Genomic DNA, 26,091 nt, shown 5'->3' on the forward strand with positions numbered 1-26,091 from the left:
ATCCAGGATGTCCTACAGTGAGAGCTGTGAAACTCATGGGCTGAACTAGGATGTCCTACAGTGAGAGTTGTGAAACTCATGGGCTGATCCAGGATGTCCTACAGTGAGAGTTGTGAAACTCATGGGCTGATCCAGGATGTCCTACAGTGAGAGCTGTGAAACTCATGGGCTGATCTAGGATGTCCTACAGTGAGAGCTGTGAAACTCATGGGCTGAACTAGGATGTCCTACAGTGAGAGTTGTGAAACTCATGGGCTGATCCAGGATGTCCTACAGTGAGAGCTGTGAAACTCATGGGCTGATCCAGAATGTCCTACAGTGGTAACTGTGAAACTCATGTGCTGATCCAGGATGTCCTACAGTGAGAGTTGTGAAACTCATGGGCTGATCCAGGATGTCCTACAGTGAGAGCTGTGAAACTCATGGGCTGATCTAGGATGTCCTACAGTGGTAACTGTTAAACTCATGTGGTGATCCAGGATGTCCTACAGTGAGAACTGTGAAACTCATGGGCTGATCCAGGATGTCCTACAGTGGTAACTGTTAAACTCATGTGCTGATCCAGGATGTCCTACAGTGAGAGCTGTGAAACTCATGGGCTGATCCAGGATGTCCTACAGTGGTAACTGTTAAACTCATGTGGTGATCCAGGATGTCCTACAGTGAGAACTGTGAAACTCATGGGCTGAACTAAGATGTCCTACAGTGAGAACTGTGAAACTCATGTTGCTGATCCAGGATGTCCTACAGTGGTAACTGTGAAACTCATGGGCTGATCCAGGATGTCCTACAGTGAGAGCTGTGAAACTCATGGGCTGATCCAGGATGTCCTACAGTGAGAGCTGTGAAACTCATGGGCTGATCCAGGATGTCCTACAGTGAGAACTGTGAAACTCATGGGCTGATCCAGGATGTCCTACAGTGAGAGCTGTGAAACTCATGGGCTGAACTAGGATGTCCTACAGTGAGAGCTGTGAAACTCATGGGCTGATCCAGGATGTCCTACAGTGAGAGCTGTGAAACTCATGGGCTGATCCAGGATGTCCTACAGTGAAAGCTGTGAAACTCATGGGCTGATCCAGGATGTCCTACAGTGAGAGCTGTGAAACTCATGGGCTGATCCAGGATGTCCTACAGTGGTAACTGTTAAACTCATGTGGTGATCCAGGATGTCCTACAGTGAGAACTGTGAAACTCATGGGCTGAACTAAGATGTCCTACAGTGAGAACTGTGAAACTCATGTTGCTGATCCAGGATGTCCTACAGTGGTAACTGTGAAACTCATGGGCTGATCCAGGATGTCCTACAGTGAGAGCTGTGAAACTCATGGGCTGATCCAGGATGTCCTACAGTGAGAACTGTGACCACCAGCAGTTTCTTCAGCAACCATGAATGTTGGAGGCGGAAGCTTGAGGCCAATGCGTCAGTTCCCATTTGCTCTTCAACTTTTGTTTTCCCTGAAATTAGTAATTGTCTCCCCCGCCCCCCACCCCCTCCCCGACCTTTACTTGCCTTTCTCACTAATCCATTCCCAAACTCATCTCAGGTTGTCTGCATCTCCTTCCCTTAAGGCCTAACATGTTAGGTGCTCATCCTCATTGATTGTTGGCCAAGCAGCATCTCCCGAAGCCTCCCTCCCTGCTCCCTACGGCTGGGCCATCTCAGTGCCCACCGCACCGCTGAGCTGGGCACCGGTCCTTCCTCGCCATGCGGCCTTTGCTGACGGCGAATGTGCGTAAGCTTTCTCTTCTAAGGTCTGATGATGTGATTAACCCCCAAGTGGGTCTGACATTTTCCTGTAGATCTGAAGGCATGGAGGGGATGAGGGGTGTGAGAGAGCGAGAAAACAGGCTTCTCCGCCTTCTGGGTCTTCAAGGCGGGGCAGCAACAGCCTCATTCAACAGAAGCAAAGGAGGGTCATGGCCTATATGTCCCCATTGCAATTCTTGGGCCCACGCATTTCCTCGTCCAGGCCTCATCAATGCCCTGCATTTCACACAGGGATCTGATAATCTGTGAATGTAATGGATTTTACAAGTTGACAACCCACAGGATTTTGAGCCTGACTTCTGGCAACCTCAGTTCCGCGGCTGCATGAGCTGGAAATTATTTTAGCCTCATCACAGACAGTCCCTTGTTCCCTGCCTGTGCCTTGACCCAGGACTTTAGAATGTGAGCTGCTTGTTCTTTTTCAGAAGGCTGTCCTGGGTGGTTAGCAGTAACCAGCTGACTCACAGTCAGTGCTTCCTCATGCCTTCCCTAGGGCTGCAATCCCTCCCCAAACCTTGCCTTCATCCAAGGGAACCTGCGCTTTGAGAACCTGCCTTGGCTGCTGGGGCACCACCTGCTCACCCCTCACAAGTCCTCACCACCTTCAGGCTTCACCAGATGAGAAACCAGTCCAGATCCCATCTGCGAGGGCCTGTTGGTGTCAGCCACCCTGGCACTAGGATGGATCAGATAGGCTTCGCAGCTGCAACAAACCAGAGCCCCCTTTGGGTAGTTTAAGCACCAATTCCACGGAAAGGCCTCGAGAACGAGGCGCGACTGTTCCACAGCCAGGAATGGGATCATGGAAACTCTCTTTTAGGATTTTTCCCCCCCCAATTCCAGAAGAATCATATCAAATAAAGTCTAAAGTGATGTCGACTAGACTTAGAGGCAAAGCAGAGGTTTGGCAGCAGCCCCAGATGGCACCGCCTCAGATTTCAGCCCAGAGCTGGTGATGCCTTGTTATACCCACTTTAGTTGGACGTGAACCTGGAACAAATGAGCACGATCTCAGGGACAGATGGCTTTGCTGATGGGCAGCTGCCAATCAGGTTGAGGGTGTAGACAGAGATCTAAGTACGCACTTACATTCATTTTATTACTAAGCACAGTAACCTGATGGATAGACAGACTTTAAGGACCCGAGGTAATCTGTTGGACTGAAAAACTCCCGATGGAATGAAGGTAGACTTTACTAATGTGATTTTTCTTCCTCTTAATTCTCTACCTTTCAATTCCTCTGAGTTTGTCCAGGCCTTTTCTGGCTTAGGGAGACAGGTTGGACGACCTTAGAGAAGCGCATTTCATTAGCTCTAGTTATGGTGGCAGGTCTTGTTAAGCCAGGAAGCATCTGGAATTAAAATGCTTCAAATTACTTGCTGGACCATTGTCCTAAGTGTCAGGCTCATCAATTCTCTTTGCTGCAAACAAATCTCTTCCTTTCTAGACCTACAATTTGGAATCTCTTTTGGCTTAGTCATTCATACTCTCCCGGATGTATCTTTATTTCAAAAAATAATTTGCATGTGTTTCATTGTTATGAAAGAAAACTAAAAGTCAGGCTAGTAAAAACAAAACAAAAAGCGAAGCACAAACACTGGCAGTCCCACCCACTAGAGACAATCATTTAAAACTCCTTGGTGTGTATCTTTTCATACCCGCTCTGTACTGTGTGGTGTGTATGTGTGTGGATTTTAACAATAGGGGAGTAAAAGAAATTTTAATAAGATCATTAAGAACACAGTGTTTGGCCTGGCCGGCATGACTCAGTGGTTGAGTGTTGACCTATGGACCAGGAGGTCATGGTTCGATTCTGGGTCAGGGCACATGTCCGGTTTGCGGGCTTGATCCCCAGTGGGGGGTGTGCAGGAGGCGGCCAATTGATGATTCTCTCTCATCATTGATGTTTCTGTCTCTCTCCCTCTTCCTTCCTCTCTGAAATCAATAGAAATATATGTATATATTTTAAAAAAAGAACACGATGTTTGCAAATGTGTAAGAATGAGGCCAAAAGACTTCTGGGAAAATGCTTAGTGACTGACTGGTGGATGCATGTGGTAGCAGTGTACTAACAATGAGGAATGTATTCTATTTAATTTGGGCACATTTACCTTAAGATCAAGGACTCAGGTGTGGCCCTGGGCAGGTAGGTGATGCACAGAGAAGGTGAATGGAGGCCAAAGGTCAGGAACAGTTCAGCCACATTAAGTGGGTTGTTCAAGAGCAATTAGGTGGACCTGCATATCCCCATCTTCAATATTATCGTATAGAGGACCAAGTTCTTCAGTAGCAAAGAAATTGCAGACCGAACTCCTGAATCATTTGCAGCCATTTTTCTTTTTATTCCAAACATGTACTTTTGTAAACCTGCATTCCCCAAACAGTGCAAGTGAATTAGAAGTGACTGCATAGACTTTAAATACACATGATGTTGGGAGGAGGAACGCCCCTCCCGCCAAAACGCCTCAATGGAAAGGTACATGAAGGTATCAGTCAAGTTCTGGAAGTGAAGTTAGCGTGGGTGCCTGCATGCAATTAATCACTCTTAAAGCTTTGAAACGCACTCTGCCAGTCACACCATGCACATTAGAATAAAAAACCCCAAACCTTAACCAAGTCTGAAATCAAGACCACTGTGCTGCAAAGCATAGCACCACGTGGGAAGTGCGTTCATCATCCCCGCAAGGGGCTCAGAATCAGAAGACACTCCCTTCAGCCATTCTTTGTTTCAGAAAATACTCTCCACCGTGTATGTTACCGCTCTGTATTGCAGAACGGAACATTGACGGAAAAAAACCCTGTAGATGGAAGCATTTCCAAAATGACACTCGTTTTCTGCCCTCTGTCTGCGAAAGGGCCATCTCCCCCAAACCAGAAGCCTTCCCAGTGCCTGTACCTTTGGGGCAGTTTGAGTCAGATGTGTGTAGATTTCACCAGATGTATGTTTCATGCCTATCCTATGCGGAACTGCATCCACCTGGGCGTAACGCCTTACCAAAAGTGAAAGTAGCAGGATAACCACCTCCGACAACATTCCTCTGCCAGCGATGCACAGGGAGCATACAACACACGTCACCTGAGGGATCCACTAGGCTTCGTATGGAAAATAAGCCCCACACGCTTCCGGGAGGCCTGCAGGTTTTCTGTTTCAACCTCGCGGCCTTTGGCTCAAGGACTGCAGGCTCCCCACGATGTGGTGAAGAAGGACTTCCTCTTGGCTATTCTACAATGTTTACCAGCTTTCAGAATACCCCTGGTGGTGGAATTTTCCTGAAGAACTGCCTGGGAAAGCCTCGGTGACCTCAGTGGTGATTCCAGACGTGTGCCTGTCGGTCATCATGCGGCCAATGGGCCCACTCACTTCTTCTGGCGCCTCCTCGCTCCTCAACTTCACCGCCTCCTCTCTGCGACAGTCCAGGGCTCACTTTGGGGATGTTCTGACCGTGAGTCCCAGGTAAACTGATCACAAGCAAATTGTTTTTGGAAAGGGGGGGAGGGGACATGCTTTTACCCAGTTTCTACAAAGGCCCTTTTTTCATATTTAAAAAGCATCTCACTATCTCAATCCTTCTGACAGTTGGCGAAAACAGGGATTTTCAACCTTTTTCATCTTATGGCACACATACACTAATTACTAGGATTCCGTGGCACGCCAAAAAAACCCCTATTATCTTTTCTGCAGCGCTAACAACAACAACAACAACAACAACGAAGGTACAATTTTGATTCATTCACACCAAAAGGCTATTGTGTTGGCTGTTGTCACTTTTTTGATTTGACAATCTAAGAAAAAAGAGGTGTGCCCCCTACTAAATAGTCAGGTATTGCTTGGTTTAAAAAATTCCTGAGGCACACCTGTTGAAAATTGCCGTCTTAGAAGATCCCGCAGTGAACCCAAAGAAACGGGAAGGGCAGAAATTGGAGTGCACTGTGGAACTCTAAGAGATATTCTGGAGAAGTAACACAGACATGACAACTCACCCTGCCTGCTTCCCCTAGGACCTCAGTGAGGGCTCCTGACCTGGGGTAGGGCTGAGCGCGCTAGCCACGTGGGGACGCCTTTCTCCACCGCTGTGCTCCGCCTGCTCCTCAGCGCCACAGGTCCCTGCAGTGGCTGCTGCTATTGGCTCCTGCTGAGGCCGAGGATGGTTCTCTTAAAACTGCCTTAGGAGGTTTCAGTGACCTCCTGGGGAGGGGACTACTCCGGCGGGTCTGCCATCCAGAAGCAAATGGATCCAGCTCCGACACCGCCCCCAGGAGCCCGCCCCGGTTGGAACAGGCTTTTCCCTCTGCCCGCCACACCAGTGAGTCTACAGCCCTTGCGGGAGTGGCTGTAAAAGCATTTGGCCAACCCCCGTGGGAGCCAGCCCGGGACGACCGCCTAAGAATTTTAAGTGATTTATTAAAGGACAACGTGACACAACGAATAAAAGCCCATCCAAGGGAAGCTGCGAATGGGGTTTCATAAAATAAAAAATAAAATTCCACTCTCTACACGCCATTGCAGGAGGTGTGCCTGCCCCCCAAGGCAAAAAGTGCCTGCGGTGGTGTTCTCTGGGGAACTTCCAGAACCTAGCACAGAGCTTGACGCAAAGCAGGGGCCCCATAAATATCCTCTAAATGAGCGACTAAAACCCACTGAAGACTGCTTTATTACTCTTGATAAAACTTACAGGCCAACTCTGTGCCAGAACTGGTTTCCCCGCCTCCATCTGCCCTGTAGTTACCTCTGTGCCTCCAGCCCTTAGATGCAACATCCCCAACTTCACTCTGGATCAGCCTCCCGCATACATACACTTGACCCTCTGGCTTTGGCTGCCTGTTCCCCTAGCCACCAAGATACATTCATTGCCTTCCTGCATCAGGGTCGACGCCTAAGAAGAAACGAAAAGACACACAGGCCCGGTTCGCAGCTGCCCAGCACCCTTGTGATCTCGCCAAAGCTTTCGCGATGTTTGCAAGTATTAGCCAACTGTCTAGAACCGTGGTCGGCAAACTGCGGCTCGCGAGCCACATGCGGCTCTTTAGCCCCTTGAGTGTGGCTCTTCCACAAAATACCACGGCCTGGGCGAGTCTATTTTGAAGAAGTGGCGTTAGAAGTTTAAGTTTAAAAAATTTGGCTCTCCAAAGAAATTTCCATCGTTGTACTGTTGATGTTTGGCTCTGTTGACTAATGAGTTTGCCGACCACTGGCCTAGAAAACCCATCTTCCCTGATATTGAGTTGTGTCTTTCCAACGGTGTTCACAGCCCCCCACCATGTTAGCTGCCCGTAGACAAGGCCCTATACTCAAGATCCTTCATCTTGTTTTTTTTGTTTCATTCCCATTGGATGCCCATCTGCATGTACTGGGGCTTGAGCGGGAGCCATGAAGGACCCTCTGCCAGACCCTGCTCTGAGCCACGTTTTCTCTCTCATCAGATGGTTATGCAGCAGTGGTAACAGCAGCCATCGCGGCCAACGGTTCCTGAGTGTTCACTAAGGCGCCGGGTACAGTGCTGAACACGAAACAGCCACCGTCTCCCTGCCCTTTTTAGAAAAATCTCAATAGTAAACGCTGTCACACAGCTTGGATATTGAAGGCCCTAACTTAGCGTCCAACCCTGCAGGGAGGCGGGGAGGAGGCTAGGGCTGTGCCCAGATCCCGCTGCATCGTTTCTGTTTGCCTCCCCAGCGTGGGGGTGCACCTGCAGCTCTCATTCAGTGGACTACCCCTGAGCTATGGAGCCGTTTTGCCAATAGGGACCGAGAGTGGAAAGTTTACCTCTTCCTTAGGTGCAGAAGTATGAAGGCTCAGCTATCTTGCCTCAGGTTGGGACAACCCTGAGATGCAACTTAACCCTCCAGAGCTCCCCTGCAGGATCTGGCGGACGCTACCCTCCATGGAACCTTCCCAGGGCTTCCTCCCTCGCCCTGCTTCCCTCACCCCGATACCGGTGTTCCCCTGGGAGCACTTCCTTAATTAGTTACTTGCATGCAGGTCCTTGTCTTGGGAACCCCACCAAAGACACTATTTTAAACAATAAGAACAGGTTGAACGGTCATCTCCGGGAAGGAATCTGCGATTACCATTAGCAAACGTGACGGGAAACCGGAGACCTCTGAACTCAAGGGACCCCGCAAAAGCAACATATCACAGCATCCGACACAAGTCTCTGCTGGGTGGGCACCGATCGAGTCCTTGTGGTGCACAGACTCTGATGCACAACGTCCAGGATGCGATGCCATTCTGAGGTTTACCAGATGACCGGCTGGCGTTGCTCCAATTCTCCTATTAATCCAATGGAAGGAGGGCGAGATGCCTGCTGGTGACGCAGAGCAGGCTTGCTGCTGGGAATCAGGTTTTCCATCCAAATTCCTGTTGGGAATCTTCCAATGAAAGGTACGCATGAAACAATACTTAAGAGTTCTTTAGCACATTAACGTCAAACTTGACTCCAGGCAAGAAAGCAGTGAAAGTTGTCTTGGGAGTCCGGCCACAATCACAGTTTATATGCAGAGCCGCAAGCTTGGTGGATTCATGACACGAGGTTTCTCCCCATGATTTGATCTGCAAGTCTGTTGTAACAGCAAGTTCCAAAGAACAGTAAGATTTTTATCCTTTAAAATTTGTACGAATGTACATGTGTTTCCAGGCCAGATATCAGTGCTTGAGTGAATTATATAACTATTTAATAGAAATAATAAAACATCGATACAAATATAAAGACATAATCAGTATAAAAGGCTTATATTTATAAAAATACTTTTAGGTAACAGTTTTCCCCTGAGGGTTGACCACGCACGTTGCATCCATAAATATTGCTCGGCTCTGTAGCTTGCTTTCCAAAGTTCAGAGTTCACCTTTAAAAAGGAAGTGGTGGGCTCCAGTCATGTGACCTGGCCGAAGTGGCGGCCTCAGCTTGGCACCTGGGCTGGATAGAATGAAGATGAGAACAGCATCAGTGGGGCCTCCGAAAAATCTGGAGAACATTCTTTCTTCCAAATATGGAAGATACAAAGGTCAAGGACGACAGGTGACATGAGTGGGTCATGTGACTGGTGGGGCAGGTCACTGGTTTTTCTGGACCCAGTCCCAATTGTCTTCGTTCTCTTTCCGGTTCTTCTCGGCTTCAATAATTTCTTTGTACCTTCGGCGAAAGAAGCCCATCTGAAAGGCAGACAGAAGAGAAGCCGGGTTAGAGAAGCTGAGGAATCAGTCATTTGGACTGTAAGGTGGCCTGGCTGAGGAGAGGCATGACCTGGCCGAGGAGTGGCATGCCTGGCCGAGGAGAGGCATGACCTGGCCGAGGAGTGGCATGACCTGGCCGAGGAGTGGCATGACTGGGACTCAGTGCCGGGAAGGCTGGCTGGGAAAACGCCTCCGATTTGACTGCTTTAGACAGAGCCTTATGCGAAGCCACTTTTCACAATGCATGGACTTCCCAGGCTACCTCATGACTGCTCCTTGTAAAGTGCTTTTGGTGGAGTGTTTCCCAAACTGTGTGCCGGGGAACACTAGTTACAGAGAGTTATTCCAAGGTGTTCCATGGGTCTCATGGTTGATGAGTTTGGAAATGCTGCATTCTTTCTTTCTTAAAGAGATCTGCAATGTACACAGCAGTAAAGGATCTAATAAACCTTTAGGAAAGGATATAAGAAATCCAAGGGCTTGGCTTTTCCTGAGCTTATTAGGTTTTGATAAACTTATTAATATCCCGAGAGACACTGGCCATCGTGGACTAATTGAATAATTGCTGCTCTCCCATAATAGGCTTTGGAAAGTGTCTCCGGGTCTATAGTCTCCCCCTAGTCTTCCTCTCATACCTGTACGTGTGCCACGGCCAGGAGCCTGGCATCTATTCCTGACCCAGAGGGCAGTTTCCTTTACCCCGGTTCTGCAAAGACCTTCCACTCTTGGGTCTTCTGGCTTCTCACGCGGGGTGAGATGAATTTTTGTTTTGCTCAGACAGTCATTACAGGCACTCTACTGCCCGATATTTAAGCAACTTTCTGTAGCCCAAGGCTGAACTTTTCTCCCACGCTCAGGGTGACCTGGCGTCTCTTTTCCTTTGCTCACCAGCATCAGTGGCATCTGTTCCCGAGGTCAGACGGCCCTCCTTGCACCTGCCTGTAGGCATGGCTGCCGGGAATGGGGGTACTCTAGCTCCCTCTCTCTTTGGGGGTGACATCCCTGAGGTGCCCGTCCCACAGTTTCCCAGTGGAACTTGCCCGTCGTGCTAAGCAGCTCGATGCATCCTTGATTGGCTTCCTTCTCTTCCCTGCCTTGTTTCCCTGCTCTGATCCATGTCTGAGATCACCTTCCAAGTAAATGGCCTCCCTCATATCCTCCTCCCCATCCCCTTGAATAGAGGACTGAGACCCAACATGGTCTGTGATTTGTGATGCCATGCTGCCATTAGCTTACAGTCCCGTAGTCCTATTTGAAAATGCTCAAGACTAGCCGTCTCTACCGCCTGCTGCCAGCAGTGAATGCCCAGATGAACCTGCCCTTCACCAATCATCAAGCAAACCCGCTCTCCCGGCACGTCTAACCGGCTGTTGTCTGCCCAGTGGTCTCCACGCTCCTCTATGAGAGAAGCATCCACAGCCACCTGAGGGTGTGAGCTCCCCAAGCAAGGAAGGCAACGAGGGTCAGACACTCTCTTGCGCTACCATCTTCCAACCCCCCAGAAGGGGGCTCACTGGTCGAGCCAAAGTGGAGAACGATCAAGAGAGCTGCCCAGGAAGCGTCTCCATCCACATGGCCAAGGCCATCCTGAGCTCTCACTCGGAGCGGAGCCAACGGAGTGGTGCTGTTTGAATGACTGGGATGGACTAGAAGCTTCCTTACAACAACTGACAAGGGTCTTGTGTTGTGAGCTCCAGTCCCCGTGGCCAGGGTTGCAAGCAGACATGGAGTTCCTAGTGTTTTCAGCCCTGGAGGTCTCTTCTACGCAGCATCAGACCACATCTGTGGGAACGCCACTTTCTGACAACCCCACAAATGCACTTTTCTCTCCCCAAGTCCCTACGGCTGTCTCCCCTCTGCAAGGGACGTGGAAAAGGGGTTTGGCCTGAAAGTTCTGGATAAATAGGAAACGGTCCTCGTCATTGCCCTCGAAGCACACCCACAGCAGGCCGGAAAAGCAACCCAAGGTTTAATGGAAACGTCTGCCTGAGAAGTTACTGCTTGAACGATCATTACGGAAAGAGAAAGATGGTCGATGGGGAAAAATGTCATGTGCCCCCTCTGTGCTGAAGAGAACATAATCATGCCAATAGGGCTGGATATAATATGGAAATGAGGTTCTTTAGCACGTAGCTCTGCCTGTCCACGGTGTCATAGTTCAGTAATTCCGGATTACTCACGCTCGATTCCAGACAAGTAACCTATCTCTAACGTGGCACTAATCAAGCCGAATTTCAACTGTCTGCTCCCTTCTCTTCTTGCGTTTGTCTTAGAACTCCTGGAGGGCAGGACTCATGCTTTCCATCCCCAGAGCTCAGCATCTCATCTGTACTCGGCATCAGCGAGAATCTGCAGAGGTGCCCACAATCCTCCATTCCCCTGTATCCCTGCCCTGTGCCACGTGATTCTGCAGCAATTCCCATCAGGCAGGTGGAGTCTGTTTCCTACACCTGGAATCTGCACTGTGACTTGCTTTGACAACTGCACGCGATGGAGGAGATGCTGTGTCGGGTCCACACGTAGGCCTCGCCTGGCCTTGCACGCGTCTGCTCACTTTCTCAGAGTCCTGCCGGCCATGAGATTGCGTTTGGACTGGCCTGCTGAAAGATGAGCGTCCACCCAGCTGGGGACCTCCTACACCAACCACCCCCCACTGCCTGCAGATGTGGGTGAGTCCAGCTGAGCCTGGAGAGCCACCCTGTTAAATCGGTCCAACTCACGGACTTGTGAGCTATATACATAGTTGCTGCTTTTAAGCCACTACCAGGGGTGGGGAACGTCCAGCCTGTGGGCTGTATGCTAGTAAGGCCCGAGAAATCATTTGGTCTGGCCCTGCCAAGGCATTAGGGGTGAGTTAGACCAAATGTAGCAGGCTAATTTAACAAAATATACATATTTTTATTGATTTCAGAGATGAAGGGAGAGGGAGAGAGAGAGATAGAAACATCAATGATGAGAGAGAATCATTGATAGGCTGCCTCCTGCCGCCCCCACACTGGGGATTGAGCTCTCAACCCGGGCATGTGCCCTGACCGGGAATTGAACCTTGACGTCCTGGTTCATAGATTGACACTCAACCACTGAACCATGCTGGCTGGGCAGCAGGCTAATTTTTAAATTGATAATTCTGTGTGGCCCGAGAATGATGTTATAAATATCCAAATGGCCCTTGGCAGGAAAGAGGTTCCCCACCCCTGCCTTGACTTTGGGGTGGTTTATTACGCAGCATGAGTTAACAGACACAGCACTCCACATGTTCTGTCTGACTTACTGAATGAATGAACAGCCTCAGGAAGGGTGGCAGAGGCAGCCGACGGGGTTCTACATAGAAAGAGCGTCACTGTGCCTTGTCCAGCCGAAAAGACTCTCCTTGTCCATCTCTAAGAAGGACAAAGGTCGCCACTTTCTCAGTGCTATGCTAGCGTGAAGATCTGACGCAGAGTGAACAAACAACCTAGCAAGGATTGAGAGCTCCTGGACTAACTCACATGTGTACTCATGTGTCACGCGTTTCATTTGTGCTGTCGTCTCCTGCAGGCACCCAGAAGCAAGCTTTTTCTTGCAAAAGGACTGGTGTCGCATTAGTCCTAAAGTCTCCTGACCCACGCTATGGTCAGGGTCTGGAGAACTCTGTGCCCAGCACAACCTCGGTGTGGTCTCTAGAGGAAAGGCTGCAGCTGCCACTGATGTTTGGCCCTTGGAGCCGAAGACCATTTCTTAAAACACAGTCCACGCTCATGGGGAGGGAGTGCTGGGTCCAGTAGCGCAGGCTGCGCACTGCTGGAGTGCGTGTTAGCGGGAAGGAGGTGTCAACTCACCGCACAGACAGAGGCGCGGACTTTATTTCAACCATTTCCCAGCAGGTGCCAGTAGAGAGAGTTTTTCTAAGGAAATCAGTAGAGTCTGAATTTCTGACAGATGGAAGTCAAGTTTCTGGAGGAGGGGGCGCTGTTTACTAGTTTGCACAAAGGTGCCCTGTCGGTTAGTGGGGTCTCTGTCACTCTTAACTCTGCGCATTACGTGATCAAACTGATTCTATTTCAGAAAATGAGTCGATCGCCTTAGTGCTTTTGTTCAGAGACTGGTTTTGGCTTTTGATATTGAACCCAAGTCCTGGCTCGGGGTTTACCAAGCCGTGGTCCCCTAAACAACTGTGTCAACTAGGTTTGCCAGCGCCCCAGGACCTACTCAGAGGAGCGGTACAGGCCAGAGACGTGGCATGGGGACCCCAGAGTCCCGATGACCGCCCACGCACCAAGGAATGACGCGTGGGCCACAGGATACGTCGTTTGCTGGCTCTGAGCCCCGGTGTCTTTGCCTCTGCCCACGAGACCAACGGCATTCTCCAACCTCCTCCGGCCATGAAACGCAACCACAGCTTTTTAGGTGGGTCCCCAAAGCCAACTTGGGACTGCGGCCTGTGGGGCACACAGCTGTGTGGCCAGGACTCACGAAGAAGGGACAGGCACAGAGTCCTTGCCTGATGCCAACTTGTCGGAGAGTTTTTGAAAAAGTGAATTTTCAACTTTTCTATGAAAGTATGGATCCATTAGGAAGAATTATAACATTCTTAAAAATTAAGACCAATCAAGACTTCAAAGGCATTATCTCTCCTGCAGCAGGCCTTCCGTGGGTACACACTATCCCCCCCCTCCCCCCCCCACACCGTGAGCGCGCATGGTTACGTTGGGGAGGACCTTTGAGAGGTGCTGGGCAACCCTATGTTTTTGCAGCCAGCGGAGCTCACGCTGAGCATGCTGGGAAATGAGTAGTGCTGAGGGGAACCTGGACCCTCCGCGGCCCCACACTCAGTTCCAACCCAATGGAATCAATGTTTTTCTGCACTTTTTCTGGAACCTTCCCGGGCTTCCTTTGCCACTTGAAGGGCAAAAGGCTCTGTTTATCACTGTCCTGTCCGCCGCAGCGGAAACAGGCATGGAAACTGGAGCGGGGGAGAGAGCAAGCCCAGCGTCGCTGAGCTGAGAGCCGAGGGAGCACAGTGCTCTCTGACCTTCTGTCCGCGAGGGTCCCAGGGCCCCACCAGCAGCTCCCCCAGCCTCTGGACAGACTCACACCATTTTTCTGATACACTTGTATCAAAAAGCTACCAGAAAACTAGGGAAACGGCAGGTTTCCCCCGAATAGCTCTAATGAGGGAGGCAGGAGGCCCAGGAGGAAATAAGGCTAGACTGAGTCCTGGGGTCTGCAGCCTGCAGTCCCTGCCTCTTCCTTCCCAGCCCATTTCGGGGGGGGGGGGGGAGGGGGGGAGGGGAGGGGAGAGAGGCGCTGGGGAGGCCTGGACTCCAGGGCCTCTGGTCTCATGTGCGGCCCCACCCAGCCTTCCCCGGCCTCTGGGCTGCCTTCTGGGCAGCTCATCCAAGGACCTCGGCACACTCCTTCTTTGGATGAATCAGGGCCTCGTGTCTATGGGTCTCCTCAGGTTCTTGACTGTTTACATAGCATGTCTCTGCCTCGAGATGTCAACCCTGCAACATCAGCCAGTGTTTGCTTTCAAACATAAATAAGCCCCACGGAGTGTCTCTGGCACATGGTTTTAATTGAGACAGCGTGATGGGTGTTTGCGTGCGCATGTGCGTGTGTGTATGTGTGTACGGACACATGCGTGCATGTCTGTGCATTTTTTCTTTTTTCCTTTAGAGAAGCAAGGATGGCTTCCCCAGCCTGGCTGGAGGAAAGGTGACGACCCAGCGACCCACGGGGGGTGGGAGGGGGGGCTGGGGGTGGGCTGCCAAACCTTCCACGTTCTCTGAGCCATTTCGCAGATTTATTTTTCTAAGTTTCTGCTGGGGGTTGGCAGTAATGCTCTCAAATAAAAACCAGGAGCCCAAAGCCAGCTCGAAAGCAGCAGGCTCTTGGAATAGCTCCAGCTCAGGTCAAGTCTGAGGCAGTCCTTTTTCTGAGGGCGGACAACACACTCTGCAGCCCTCTCTTCCCCCCGGGTCAGAGGGCGGGGCCCGCGGGGCCTGGGCCTTTGGGATGGACGGGCCACAGGGCTGGCAAGGCCACGGCACTGCGCTCTGCTCCAGGCCATCTTGGCGTGCACGGGGCAAACAGGAGGGAGAGGAAAGGTTCCTCGGCCGAAAGCAGTAGGGGAGGATGCAGAGTTTTCTCCCTCGTGGAGTGGTGGCCTGTGTGTTTTGGCAAACTGCATAAAGGAGGGGGGAGGCAGAGAGCTGCCTGGGGCCCCAAATGAGATTTTTTTCTTCTCCGTGAAAGACATCCCAGCATCTTTATTCTCTTACCACTTGACTCAAAGGCTGGCTTAATGATTGAAAGCACTCCTTAAAGGTACAGGTCACAGACAAAGTTGTTACCGCTACGGAACCGCCGAACAAGGAAACGTCCTCCTATAAACAGGCCTTTATGATTGTCTTAAAGCGGCACCGGGCCCAGGCCGCTTCAGACCCAGCCAGGAGCTAAGGGAAAGGAGAAGGGACTCATTTGAAGTTCTCCCCCTTAAAAGCGCTTTATATTTCAAAGTTTTCTTCCTGCATGGTGGTTTGGCAGGCTACTGTGATCCCCGCACATGAAGTTTAAATTATGGCTCCCAGTGTCTGCGAACATCCCGGCTCTGGGCAAGCTGATTGGGATCCATTTCAGTATTTGTAGAAAGGTCTGGTTAGCTCAAGGCCCTCGCTGTGGATTTTGCGCTGGGGCCAGGGCCTGCTGCCGCCAAGCATGAGAGAGTGGCTGAGATGCCAGCGGGCAGTCCTTCTAGAAGATTCCGGGGTCTGCCCAGAGTCAGAGGGAGGGGAGGCAGGGAGCCTGGAGTTCTGCTCTGGGTTTCCATTTTAGATCAACAGTGGATGATGGGTGTGTTAGTAGCACCACAGTGACATCAGGAAGGGCCAGGAGCTGGTGGCATAGGCTCCTTCACCCGCCAAGTCCTGCTCACCTCTCAGGGCATACACGGCTCAGCCATCATCTCTGGTCACTTAACCGACGGAGCGAGGGCTGGGCTGCTACCTGTGGCAGAGCTGGCAGCCTTTCCCATGCTCTCCTGGAGCCCCCCACCTCAGCAAAAGACAGACCACTCTGCTGGAAGGGCCACACGGTCGGGCTCTGAGTCCACATGGTGAGGAAGAGGGGCTCAGCGGAGCCCAGCCTCCCAGCCATTCCCACAATGTGCCAGGCATGTGAGTGAAGCTCTCTCAGACGCCTCAGACCAGACCGGCCACCAGGTAAATGCCACTGAGTGACCCCACTCAATGTCATGTGGAACAGAAGAAGCAACCAGCCAAACCTTTCCTGAATTCCTGACCCACACATCCTATATAATAAAGAGGTAATATGCAAATTGGCCATCACTCCAACACACAAGATGGCCACCCCCATGTGGACACAAGATGGCCACCACAAGATGGCTGGCAGGGGAGGGCAGTTGTGGGCAAGCAGGCCAGCAGGGGAGGGCAGTTGGGAGGGACCAGGCCTGCCAGGGAGGGCAGTTGAGGGTGATCAAGCCTGCAGGGGAGGGCAGGTGGGGGGACCCAGGCCTGTAGAGGAGGACAGTTGGGGGTGACCAGGCCAGCAGGGGAGGGCAGTTAGGGGCAATTGGGCCGGCAGGGGAGGGTAGTTAGGGGCAACCAGGCTGGCAAGGGAGGGAAATTAGGGGTGACTGGGCCAGCAGGGGAGGGCAGTTGGGGGTGACCAGGCCTGCAGGGGAGGACAGTTAGGGGCGACCAGGCAAGCAGGGGAGGGCAGTTAGGGGCAATCGGGCTGGCAGGGGAGCAGTTAGGCATCGATCAGGCTGGCAGGGGAGTGGTTAGGGGGTGATCAGGCTGGTAGGCAGAAGTGGTTAGGGGCAATCAGGCAGGCAGGCAGGTGAGCGGTTGGGAGCTAGCAGTCCTGGATTGTGGGATCGGGCCTAAATGGGCAGTCGGACATCCCTTGAGGGGTCCCAGATTGGAGAAGGTGTAGGCTGGGCTGAGGGACACCCCCCCCATGCATGAATTTTGTGCACCAGGCCTCTAGTTTGTATGAAATGATATAATGATTGTTTAAAGTCACTCAATTTGGGGGGCAGTTTGTTACGCACCCATAGCTAACTGATACAATATAAAAGCCTGCAATTCAGGCATCAGCACCATTAACAGCCATGAAACCCTACTAGAGTGAATGCCTTTGGGGTATCTGCCTAGTCTCTTTCTTTTCTGTGATTCACCCCCACTTTCACCCCATCTCCTCAAACTGCCATCTTGCATTTTTCTCATACCAGTCTCAGCCGTGTGGATTAGGAGACATGGGACCAAAACTGGACCAGTCTGATTCTCTCCCAGCCAACTCCCTGTCCCTAGCCACAGATGACAGGAGCTAAGCCAATCAGAGTCTCTAAGACTTGTAGAATGGGGAATCAGAGGTGTCTGAAGCCACCATTTTCTTCCATGTGTCGGGAAGCGTGGAGAAAGCTGGTCTGCTATGGAGAAGAGGATGCAGGCGTGTAGAGGAGGAGGGGGAAGGGCTGCGTAGGACGATGGGAATGGGGGGAGGAGGGAGAGTGCCTGCTTTGGTTTGTGGACATTTTCTGGGTCTGAATACACACATTTCCTTTGGTCTCTATGAGTACCTTGCATCCTTAGAATTCTCTCTCTTGCTTAAGTGGCAAAGAATAGATTTCTGTGTGTGTGTGTGTGTGTGTGTCTGTGTGTGCGCGCGCTCTGCTAACTTGAAAAAATGGCTGAGATAAATATGTTCAGCCCTAGAAACTGAAGAGGAAACTGCCCAGGCTAGTGAGGTGATAGGAACGTACTTCTGTTGACTTTCCCTCTGCTTGATGAGGGTGACTGGGAGTAAGGCTAGTCTCCTGGAGGCAACCCACTCAGAAAGCCTGATACTAAACTCCTTCTCTTCCACGACGACTTCCAGCCCTGCCTTCCTTACCTGGTTAGGGAAACCATTCACCATCTACTCTAAAAACAGCAAGAGACACACACTGTTTCCTTCCTGACCTCTCAAGTCCAACCGGCCAATACATCCTGCCTCTTCTAACTGGGTCCCTTCCTCTCCACCATGGAGAGGGACCTCGTCCCCATCCTGTCTCCAGATCTCCCTCTTGAAACAGATGTGGCCACACCACTGCTCTGCTTCCAGAACCCCCCTGACCCCCTTTCTCCTGGTCCAGTGGGACCATCCCAGCCGAGGGAGGTCATCTCACGGCGGTCACTGACGGCCCTCCCCTGACACACCTCACAAGCTGCCCCCCACGAAACCTGCTCATCTCTCACCTCCTCTCCCTCTGCATGGAATATCCACCTGCCCTTCGTTGCCTGGAAAACCCAAACCAAACCCAAGGTCAAACCTCGCCTGGTGAAGGCCCTGTGATTGCCGCCCTCTGCTCTCTTCCCCAGGCCACGGCCAAGGGGGATGTCTGCCTTCATGGTCCTGGCTCTTTGGGTCACACACAGCTGGGTGACCTCAGGGTCTTGGCTGCCCCACAACAGCCACCTCCTGCGACCACATTCTTTAGTCAAACACAACAAAAGCAAAGCTAAGCAGATGGCGGGTGAAGGCATGCGCTTGGGAGATGGGACCCCCCCCCCCGCCCCTGAGGGGCAGAGCCAAGAGGGGGGCCAGAAGGAGGGCATCCGAGCCGTGACAGCAAGTGGACACACTCCCCACTCTGTGTCCCTGTCCTGTCCCACACACCCCATCAGGGAGGATGGCACTTCCTCTCATCTCAGAGCCCATGCAAAGGCAGACGAAAGGAAGGAACACACACACACACACACACACATACACACACACACCCCAAAGCCCTTACTGTCTTTTCAGATCTCACACACTGAGCTGGCTTTGTTCTCCGCCCACAGACCAGAGGCTGTCTCAGCAGGAAGGAGTTGGAGAAAATGGAGCATTAAGAATCCATCCGGCCACACTGATTAAACAAACAACAAATTGGCAGATTAAAAAGGAAAAAAAAAGGTAATATCCACTCCTGGCAAATATACAGGCAATTGGGCACTTTGGATACACGGCTTACAGGAGGGTGCATGATGTAACCTTTCTAGGGGGCAATTGGCAATATGTAATAAAACGCTTGACATACACATTTCTTTTGACTTGGTAATGCCATTTCCAGGATTTCATCTTAAGCACATAATGAAGGATTTGTGCAAATATTTGGCTCCAAGGATATTCACTGCGGGACTGTTGAAAGAAGTGTGAACCCGGGAGCCACCTAAATGCCAACATCAGGGGTGGATGAGTAATCTGCGGGCTCTGCATCCTTAAGGCAGCGCTGGAAACAGGTTGTTAATGACAGGGAGAGATGATTAGATACTGTGTTCAGGGAAAATAAGCTGCAAAACAGATGCATGGTGTCTGAAATGCATGGGACGTAAGATAAACGTATTTTCATGTAATATGCTCAATATACTTAAAAAAATTTTTTTTATCTTAAAATTTGACTTTTAGAGAGAAGAAGGGAGGGCGAGGGGAGAGAGAAAGAGAGAGAGAGAAACATTGATATGTTGTTCCACTTATTTATGCATTCACTGGTTAACTCTTGTATATGCCCTTGACCGGGGGTTGAACCTGCAACCTTGGCGTATTGCGACGACACTCTCACCAACCGAGCTACCCAGCCAGGGCTCCAAATACTGTTCTTCAACTTCCAGACACCTTTTCAGGTGAAGCATCTCTAAACTGAAAGCCATCAGTGGGTAAGTCCAACTGCCAACCGGAAAAATCCTGTATCATTAAAGCCCAGCAATCAAACGGCAGAACGACCAGAAGGACTGCTTGCCCAGTCCCTACGACAAGCACGCTGACCACCAGGGGGCAGACATTCAACGCAGGAGCTGCCCCCTGGTGGTCGGTGCGCTCCCACGGCATGCTGATCCCCGCAAGCCACGTCCCCCACCAGTGCACGAATCCCGTGCACCAGGCCTCTAGTGTACAACAAAAACACTATTTTTTTCTGTGTTTCTAGACTTCTTAGATAAAAAGTGCAGTTATACTTTTCCAGATGAATAATTAAACCCAATGCTTTCATTTTAGAGGTCTTACACCTGTAAATGTTCCAGGAAAATGTTAAGATGCTACTGAAACCGAGCAAAGGCCACGAGAATGCCTGGCCTGTGTCTATTTTGCGGAAAAGAAAGGGTCAGGAAGAGGCAGCACTGTGTCACCATGGTTATTTCCGGGACGTGGACTCTGAGTGCTTTACAATTTTTTTCCTCTTTTTAAAAATATATTCTTATTGATTTCAGAGGACTCTGAGTGCTTTACAACTTTTTTCCTCTTTTTTAAAATACATTCTTATTGATTTCAGAGAGGAAGGGAGAGGGAGAGAGAGAGGTGGAAACATCAATGATGAGAGAGAATCACTGATCGGCTGCCTCCTGCACACCCCGTACCGGGGATTGAGCCTGCAACCCGGGCGTGTGCCCTTGGCCCGAATTGAACTCGGGACCCTTCATTCCGCAGGCCGACACTCTATCCACTGAGCCAAACCAGTTAGGGCTTTTCCCCCTCTTATTATGTTGGAACACTAAATACTAATTATTTTGTAATCCCAATGAAACTATTTAAATGTAAAGCATCCACTCGTAATAATGTAAGAGGCTGTTTCCGCCTGCATCTGAAACCTGGAAATCTGGGAAGGCAGGGCCCTGGCGTCCGGGAGTCCCAGCTCTGGTCCCTGGCACTATTGTAGGAGCCGGGACACCATGGAAACAAGAACAGACAGGGCCCCACCCACCAGGAACACGGCTGGCCAGTGGGAGACACAGACCTTCATCGGATAATGATCGACACGCTGCGGCTGAACACTGAGGCTCTGAAGGGTAAGGACTCCAGCTCTCTGAGAGGAGACTGTGAGGCAAAGAACCCATCCTAGACTTGGGGGCGAGGACACCCCTTCTCCTTGCGGAAGTGACAAGAGCCAAGTCACAAAGGATGAGCAGGGGCTCCGGGTGAAGGAGGCGGGGCAAGTCGACACCCTGGGTCACCTGCCCACGCACCTCGTGGGGTCGGAGAAATTACGATGCAGCGACCCTGGCAGGACTCGGGACCTGGGGCCCATCTCAGCTACCAAGAAATCGCTCTCTTATTCCACACGGGACAGAAACAGTGAGTCTCTCTGTAGTTCCTTCTCTTGTACTCCCGCCCTTCCCCCCAAATAAATGGTAAGCCACCCAAGTCCCAGAGGTTACTCCCCATGCTCCTGTTTTGAGTTAGGCTCCCACCATCCTATGCTAGGCCTGGAGGGAAGGCAAAAAAAAAAGAAAAAAAAAAAAGGAGAGTAAGCTTTTTGCTCTTTCTCTAAAGTGGTCCGTCCAGTCCTCCAATGTAAATGACCTCAAAGGGGCCAGGATTCCATTCACTGCCTGAAGGGGGCGCTCGCTGCCACCCATCTGCTGTACCTGCACCATGAAGGCCGTTCCAACAGGAATCCTCTCCCAAGAGGCTCTCACCTGGCGAGGCAGAAGGGCTGGGCGCCCAGAGGTGGCGGCCTCTGGGGACCCGCGATGGCAGACTCACCTTCCAGAGCAGCACGGCCAGAAGCAGGAAGATGAGGATCCCCACCAGCAAACTGATGGCGATGATCCACCCCACGACGTAGCCACGGGGCTCCAGGTTGTGCAAGGCCTCGAACACCACCTAGGAGGCAAAGCGAGAGTGAGAGGGGGAGGGAGTGGCCCTGGCAGGATGGAGCCCAGCCCGGCCTTGGAGTGAACTGGAGCAGAAACCATCCCTTCCCGCCTGAAGGCAAACGGCAGAAAAGCTGCCTACGAAACGTGGTAGTCGCTCAGGGAACGGACAGGAGGCTTCTTTGCGACGCATGCTCACTAGCCGTGTGACCTTGGGCAAGGTCCTTTACCTCTCTGAGCCTCATTTTTCTCATCTGCAAAACGGGGCTAGAACAGCACCTCCCAGGTCATCCAAGGGGGTAATGCAGGCAGACCCCAGCACAGCACCTGGCAGAGCTCACCCTGGACACCCGGGGGTGCTCCTATTAGCATCGTCACGGCTGGCAGGGAGATTCTTTTTGAGGTCGGGCATGGCTGGCTACTTTTTAACTTTTAAAAACGATTTATTGACATCTAATATAGAGAAAGGTTTACCTAACCCAAGTGCACCGCTCACGGAGTTTCCACATACTCAATGCTAAGCGCATCTGCGGAACCCATACCGAGATCAAGTTCTGAATGTGACCAGCCCCCCCCCCCCCCCCCAGGAGCCCCTTCACCCTCCTTTCCAGTCTCATCTCCCACCGAGGGGAACGCCAGCCTGACTTCCACCACCTGGATTAGCTTCCCCTGCTTTTTTTGTCCTCGATGTACCCGGAATTCAATATGATGTTTGGGCGACTCGGCCAGGTTGGGGCCCGTTTGTTCTCATTGCTGGATGGCATCTCACCGTGCGAAGACACCGTTGACGGATCCAGCCTACCCACGCAGGGGCTCTTACCAAGAATGATTTTCAGACACAAGGCCATGCTGGAGGAGGGGTCTCTGGGAGGGGAGGTGGTGGGACGGCCATGGCTCTAACGTTTGTCACCTAAGCCCACTGTTTTCTATCTGGTTCTCACGCGAGAGTCCTGTCTCCAAGTCAGAGTCATGCCTTTGGGGTTCTTGCCCCTAAAAAATCGTGTGTCAATCACCTCCCACATTTAGAATCTCTCGTGGTGTCCTGTCCAGGTGAACCACGAGACACTCTTGGCCAAGAAGCGTGACTCGAGGCCACCAGGACACGACTCTGTTTCCTCCTCTGTGGAATGGGGTCTGAAGGAAGCACGAGATCGTTTATGTGAGATCCCGGCGTGCGGTCGCGGAATAAAATCTGCTGAAGCTTCTTGTTGACCATGAAGCGCCGAGACAGGCTGTGCGCTCCCAGGGGGTCAGCTGTGAAGAGCAGCCCTTTGGGTGACCCTGTTGGCTTCTCAGGGACGTTGCATCCCGGCAAAGCCACGCGGGAGGTCTGGTTCCGTGGAGACAGACACAGGGAGAGGTTCCGCTCCAGTTTAGTCTGGCAAGTTCCGCAAGAATGCGCCGTCACTTCCCCGGAATGCGTGCTTAATCTTTTATTATTTTTAGTGATGCCGGTCAGCTTCTTGGACGTGCGCTAGATGCTTTGGCAGGGCCGGGTCCCGCCCATCGCGACTCGGATAAACTCCTCTGTGGGTGAAGATCCCAGCATCCTGCGGTTCTAAGAAGTCACATCTTAGATGGAACCCCAAGAGGGAGGAACAGCAGCCTGGGCTCCGGGGACAGACAAGACAAGCAGGTCTTGCCTCCACCAGGGATGCGCTGGGGATCCTGTCTCTAAACATCCTTTCTCTCCATCCCCTCCTTTCCACCCCCAGTGGCTGCCCCCGGTGAGGTCGGTTCTCTCAGAGCAGCACCGATCAGGAGCCGGGGAGAGGCCTCCCAGCCGCTGTCTTTGTAAAACACGGGACTCATTGTGTTGCCTCCCAGCTTACACAATCCACGGCTTCCCTTCACACTGAATATGTATTACAGTACAGGGTACAATCTGGTCTCCTCCCCAGATGTTCAGCCCCTCGCAGTTCGTGTGTTCATGACATTCTGGCCACTGAGCATCATCTCCCCATGTGAGACGTGGCTTTTTATCCCTCTGAATGCCTTTCTGTTCCCCATTTGACAAACTCCAATACTGCTCACCTTACAAACGTGTCTATCTTTTGTTGTTATTGTTAATCCTCACCTGAGGATATTTTTCCCATTGATTTTTAGAGAAGTGGAAGGGAGGGGGAGAGACAGAGAGAAACATTGATGTGAGAGAGACACACATTGATTGGTTGCCTCCTGCCTGGGGATCAAGCCTGTAACTGAGGTACGTGCCCTTGTCTGGAATCGAACCTGCAACCCTTCAGTCCTTGGGACAACACTCTATCCAGATTGGCTAGAGCTGTTCCTACCCCTTTGATCCATGAGTTAGTTCTGCACTTAAACATTTACCCCAAACAGGAAAAGTTTTCTACTCAAAGAGGGTCGCTGCAGAATTGAATTGGTGCAGAAGTAGAAGTATTCTTAATGTCCAACCATAGGGCAACAGATAAGTAAGTCATGATCACTCAGGAAGGGGAATACCACAGAGCTACTGAAAACGGTGATGATAAATCTGGCTCTCAAAGTATGATTTTCAGAAACGTAAAACATGACTCTCATATTCTAGTAAAAATAGAGCGAATAAATGTTAAAGACGCATTTAATTCATTACTATGGGAATCAGCAGGAGGGTAAAGGCAGTTCAAAGAAGGATCTGACTATGGGGTGGGGCAAAAGTAGGTTGATGGTGGTGAGCACCAGAAATGCAGAATTTATTTTTTTAAAATGTATTTTTATTGATTTCCGTAAGGAAGGGAGGGGGAGAGAGATATAGAAACATCCATGATGAGAGATAATCAGCGACTGGCTGCCTCCTACACGCTCCCCACTGGGGATTGAGTCCGCAACCCGGGCATGTGCCCTGACTTGGAATCAAACTGTGACCTCCTGGTTGATAGATCGATGCTCAACCACAGAGTCATGCTGGCTGGGCCAGAATTTATTTTCGTATTATTAATTATTGTATTATTTTCTATAAGCACAACTGTAAATGGGTAGTCACGGAATAACAAACAAACAAAAGAATTCTGAAACTGGATACAAAACTCGTTAATTCCCGAGAGGTATATATTATAGTTTATATAACCCTTTGTATTATATTTTTAGCCAGACAGAAATCATTTTCGCCTTTTCTGGCAAAAGTCGTTTATAAGTTATCATCTCCTATGGGTTAACATGTAACTTCACTGAAGCTGGGTCCTAGAAGGTCAAGCAGGCCCATGACACCAGCGCTGTTCTCAACTGTAATCGTGTATGAGGCCACAGGAACCCGATCACAGGGCGGATTCTGAACAGCCAGGCAGGCTGGGGTCTGAGACGCTACATGTACAATAAGCGCTGGCAGGCCAGTGCTGCTGGGCCGTGGCCACACTCAAGGAGAAAGGGACAGAGGATGCTCCAAGATGCCTGGTGGGACATCTTTTTGCCTGGTATCCACGTTTCAAATTCTTTGAAAATGTGATAGTAACATGGGGGAAATAATAAATATTCTAATGGTAAGTGAAGAAATCAGGATATCAACTTAATATATAGAAGACTTCAGCTTTGCAAAACACACACACACACACACACACAGTAGAAACATTTAAAAGTAAAAGGAGGTTTCTGAGATTATGGTTGTTTTTCTCGTTTCTATTTCTTACTATTAAAAATGTTTTTAACTAAGCATTGAGAGCCAAGTTAGACAAAATTAAGAAGAGAGGCTCTGCCCCAGCACCCCCTCTTCCAAAAAGCCTGCCCACGCCTCTCTTCAGCAGAATTAATCATTCTCTGAGCTTCTGGAAACATGGCAATTTCCAACGCTTTTAGCAGAAAAACCCTCCTGGAGCATCTCAATGTATAAAACAGAAAAATGTGGGTTCTCTGGCTGTAAAGATGGGCAGCCGGAGCCCTGCCTGCTCAGCCCCCTCCCAAGCCTGTCCCCTCAACCCCACTTCCACCCCAGCCCCAGCCACCCCTGAGCCAACTCAAGGGACCGCCCCCCAGCTCCACAAAGCTTAGTTTTAAAGCCACAGTGAGCGCTTCATAGTCCCAGTTCTAAGTTCTTCTCACTGAAAGGTAATGATGTATCTTCCTGTCTACAGACTCCAGCAAACTGTGAGTTCCTCTAGAACAGGGGTGGGCAAATTTTTTGACTCGAGGGCCACAATGGGTTCTTAAACTGGACCGGAGGGCCGGAACAAAAGCATGGATGGAGTGTTTGTGTGAACTAATATAAATTCAAAGTAAAGGAGCGGAGGGGAGAGCAAGAGAACCGGATAGAACAGCTGGATCCGGCCCGCGGGCCGTAGTTTGCCCACGCCTGCTCTAGAACAAGGGGTCAAGTGCACACTCTCCTGTCACAAACACCACGGCAGGGATGCATGCCGTGACTCATGAATGCACAAATGAATGAGGTCAGTGTTGTCTACCATAATGTCAGATGAAGCATGGATGTGACTCAGTCTGCAACCCAAGAGAAGATGGGATTGGAAGCTGGAGTCTCTGTGCCTCTCCTCTCTCTACTGCAAAGATATATCTGCAAATGTTATTTCTTTGGGAGAAGTCCTGGCCATCCA

At 50.9% G+C, this 26,091-nt stretch overlaps 1 protein-coding gene across 1 annotated transcript in view; it reads right to left on the reverse strand.

Annotated features, from left to right (window-relative positions):
• Positions 1 to 4,095: 4,095 nt before the first annotated feature.
• ITGA9 (integrin subunit alpha 9) overlaps positions 4,096 to 26,091 on the reverse strand; it is a gene marked incomplete at its 5' end in the record, with an annotated part of 281,034 nt that continues 259,038 nt past the window's right edge. Inside the window, 2 exons of the mRNA XM_080674008.1 lie at positions 4,096 to 8,921; positions 21,444 to 21,563. Of these exons, the coding sequence (XP_080530134.1) occupies positions 8,823 to 8,921; positions 21,444 to 21,563 (219 nt within the window). The 3' untranslated portion in view covers positions 4,096 to 8,822. The remainder of the gene's footprint in view (positions 8,922 to 21,443; positions 21,564 to 26,091) is intronic.

This window comes from Plecotus auritus, assembly GCF_963455305.1.
Source record: "Plecotus auritus genome assembly, chromosome: 6".
Classification (NCBI taxonomy): domain Eukaryota; kingdom Metazoa; phylum Chordata; class Mammalia; order Chiroptera; family Vespertilionidae; genus Plecotus; species Plecotus auritus.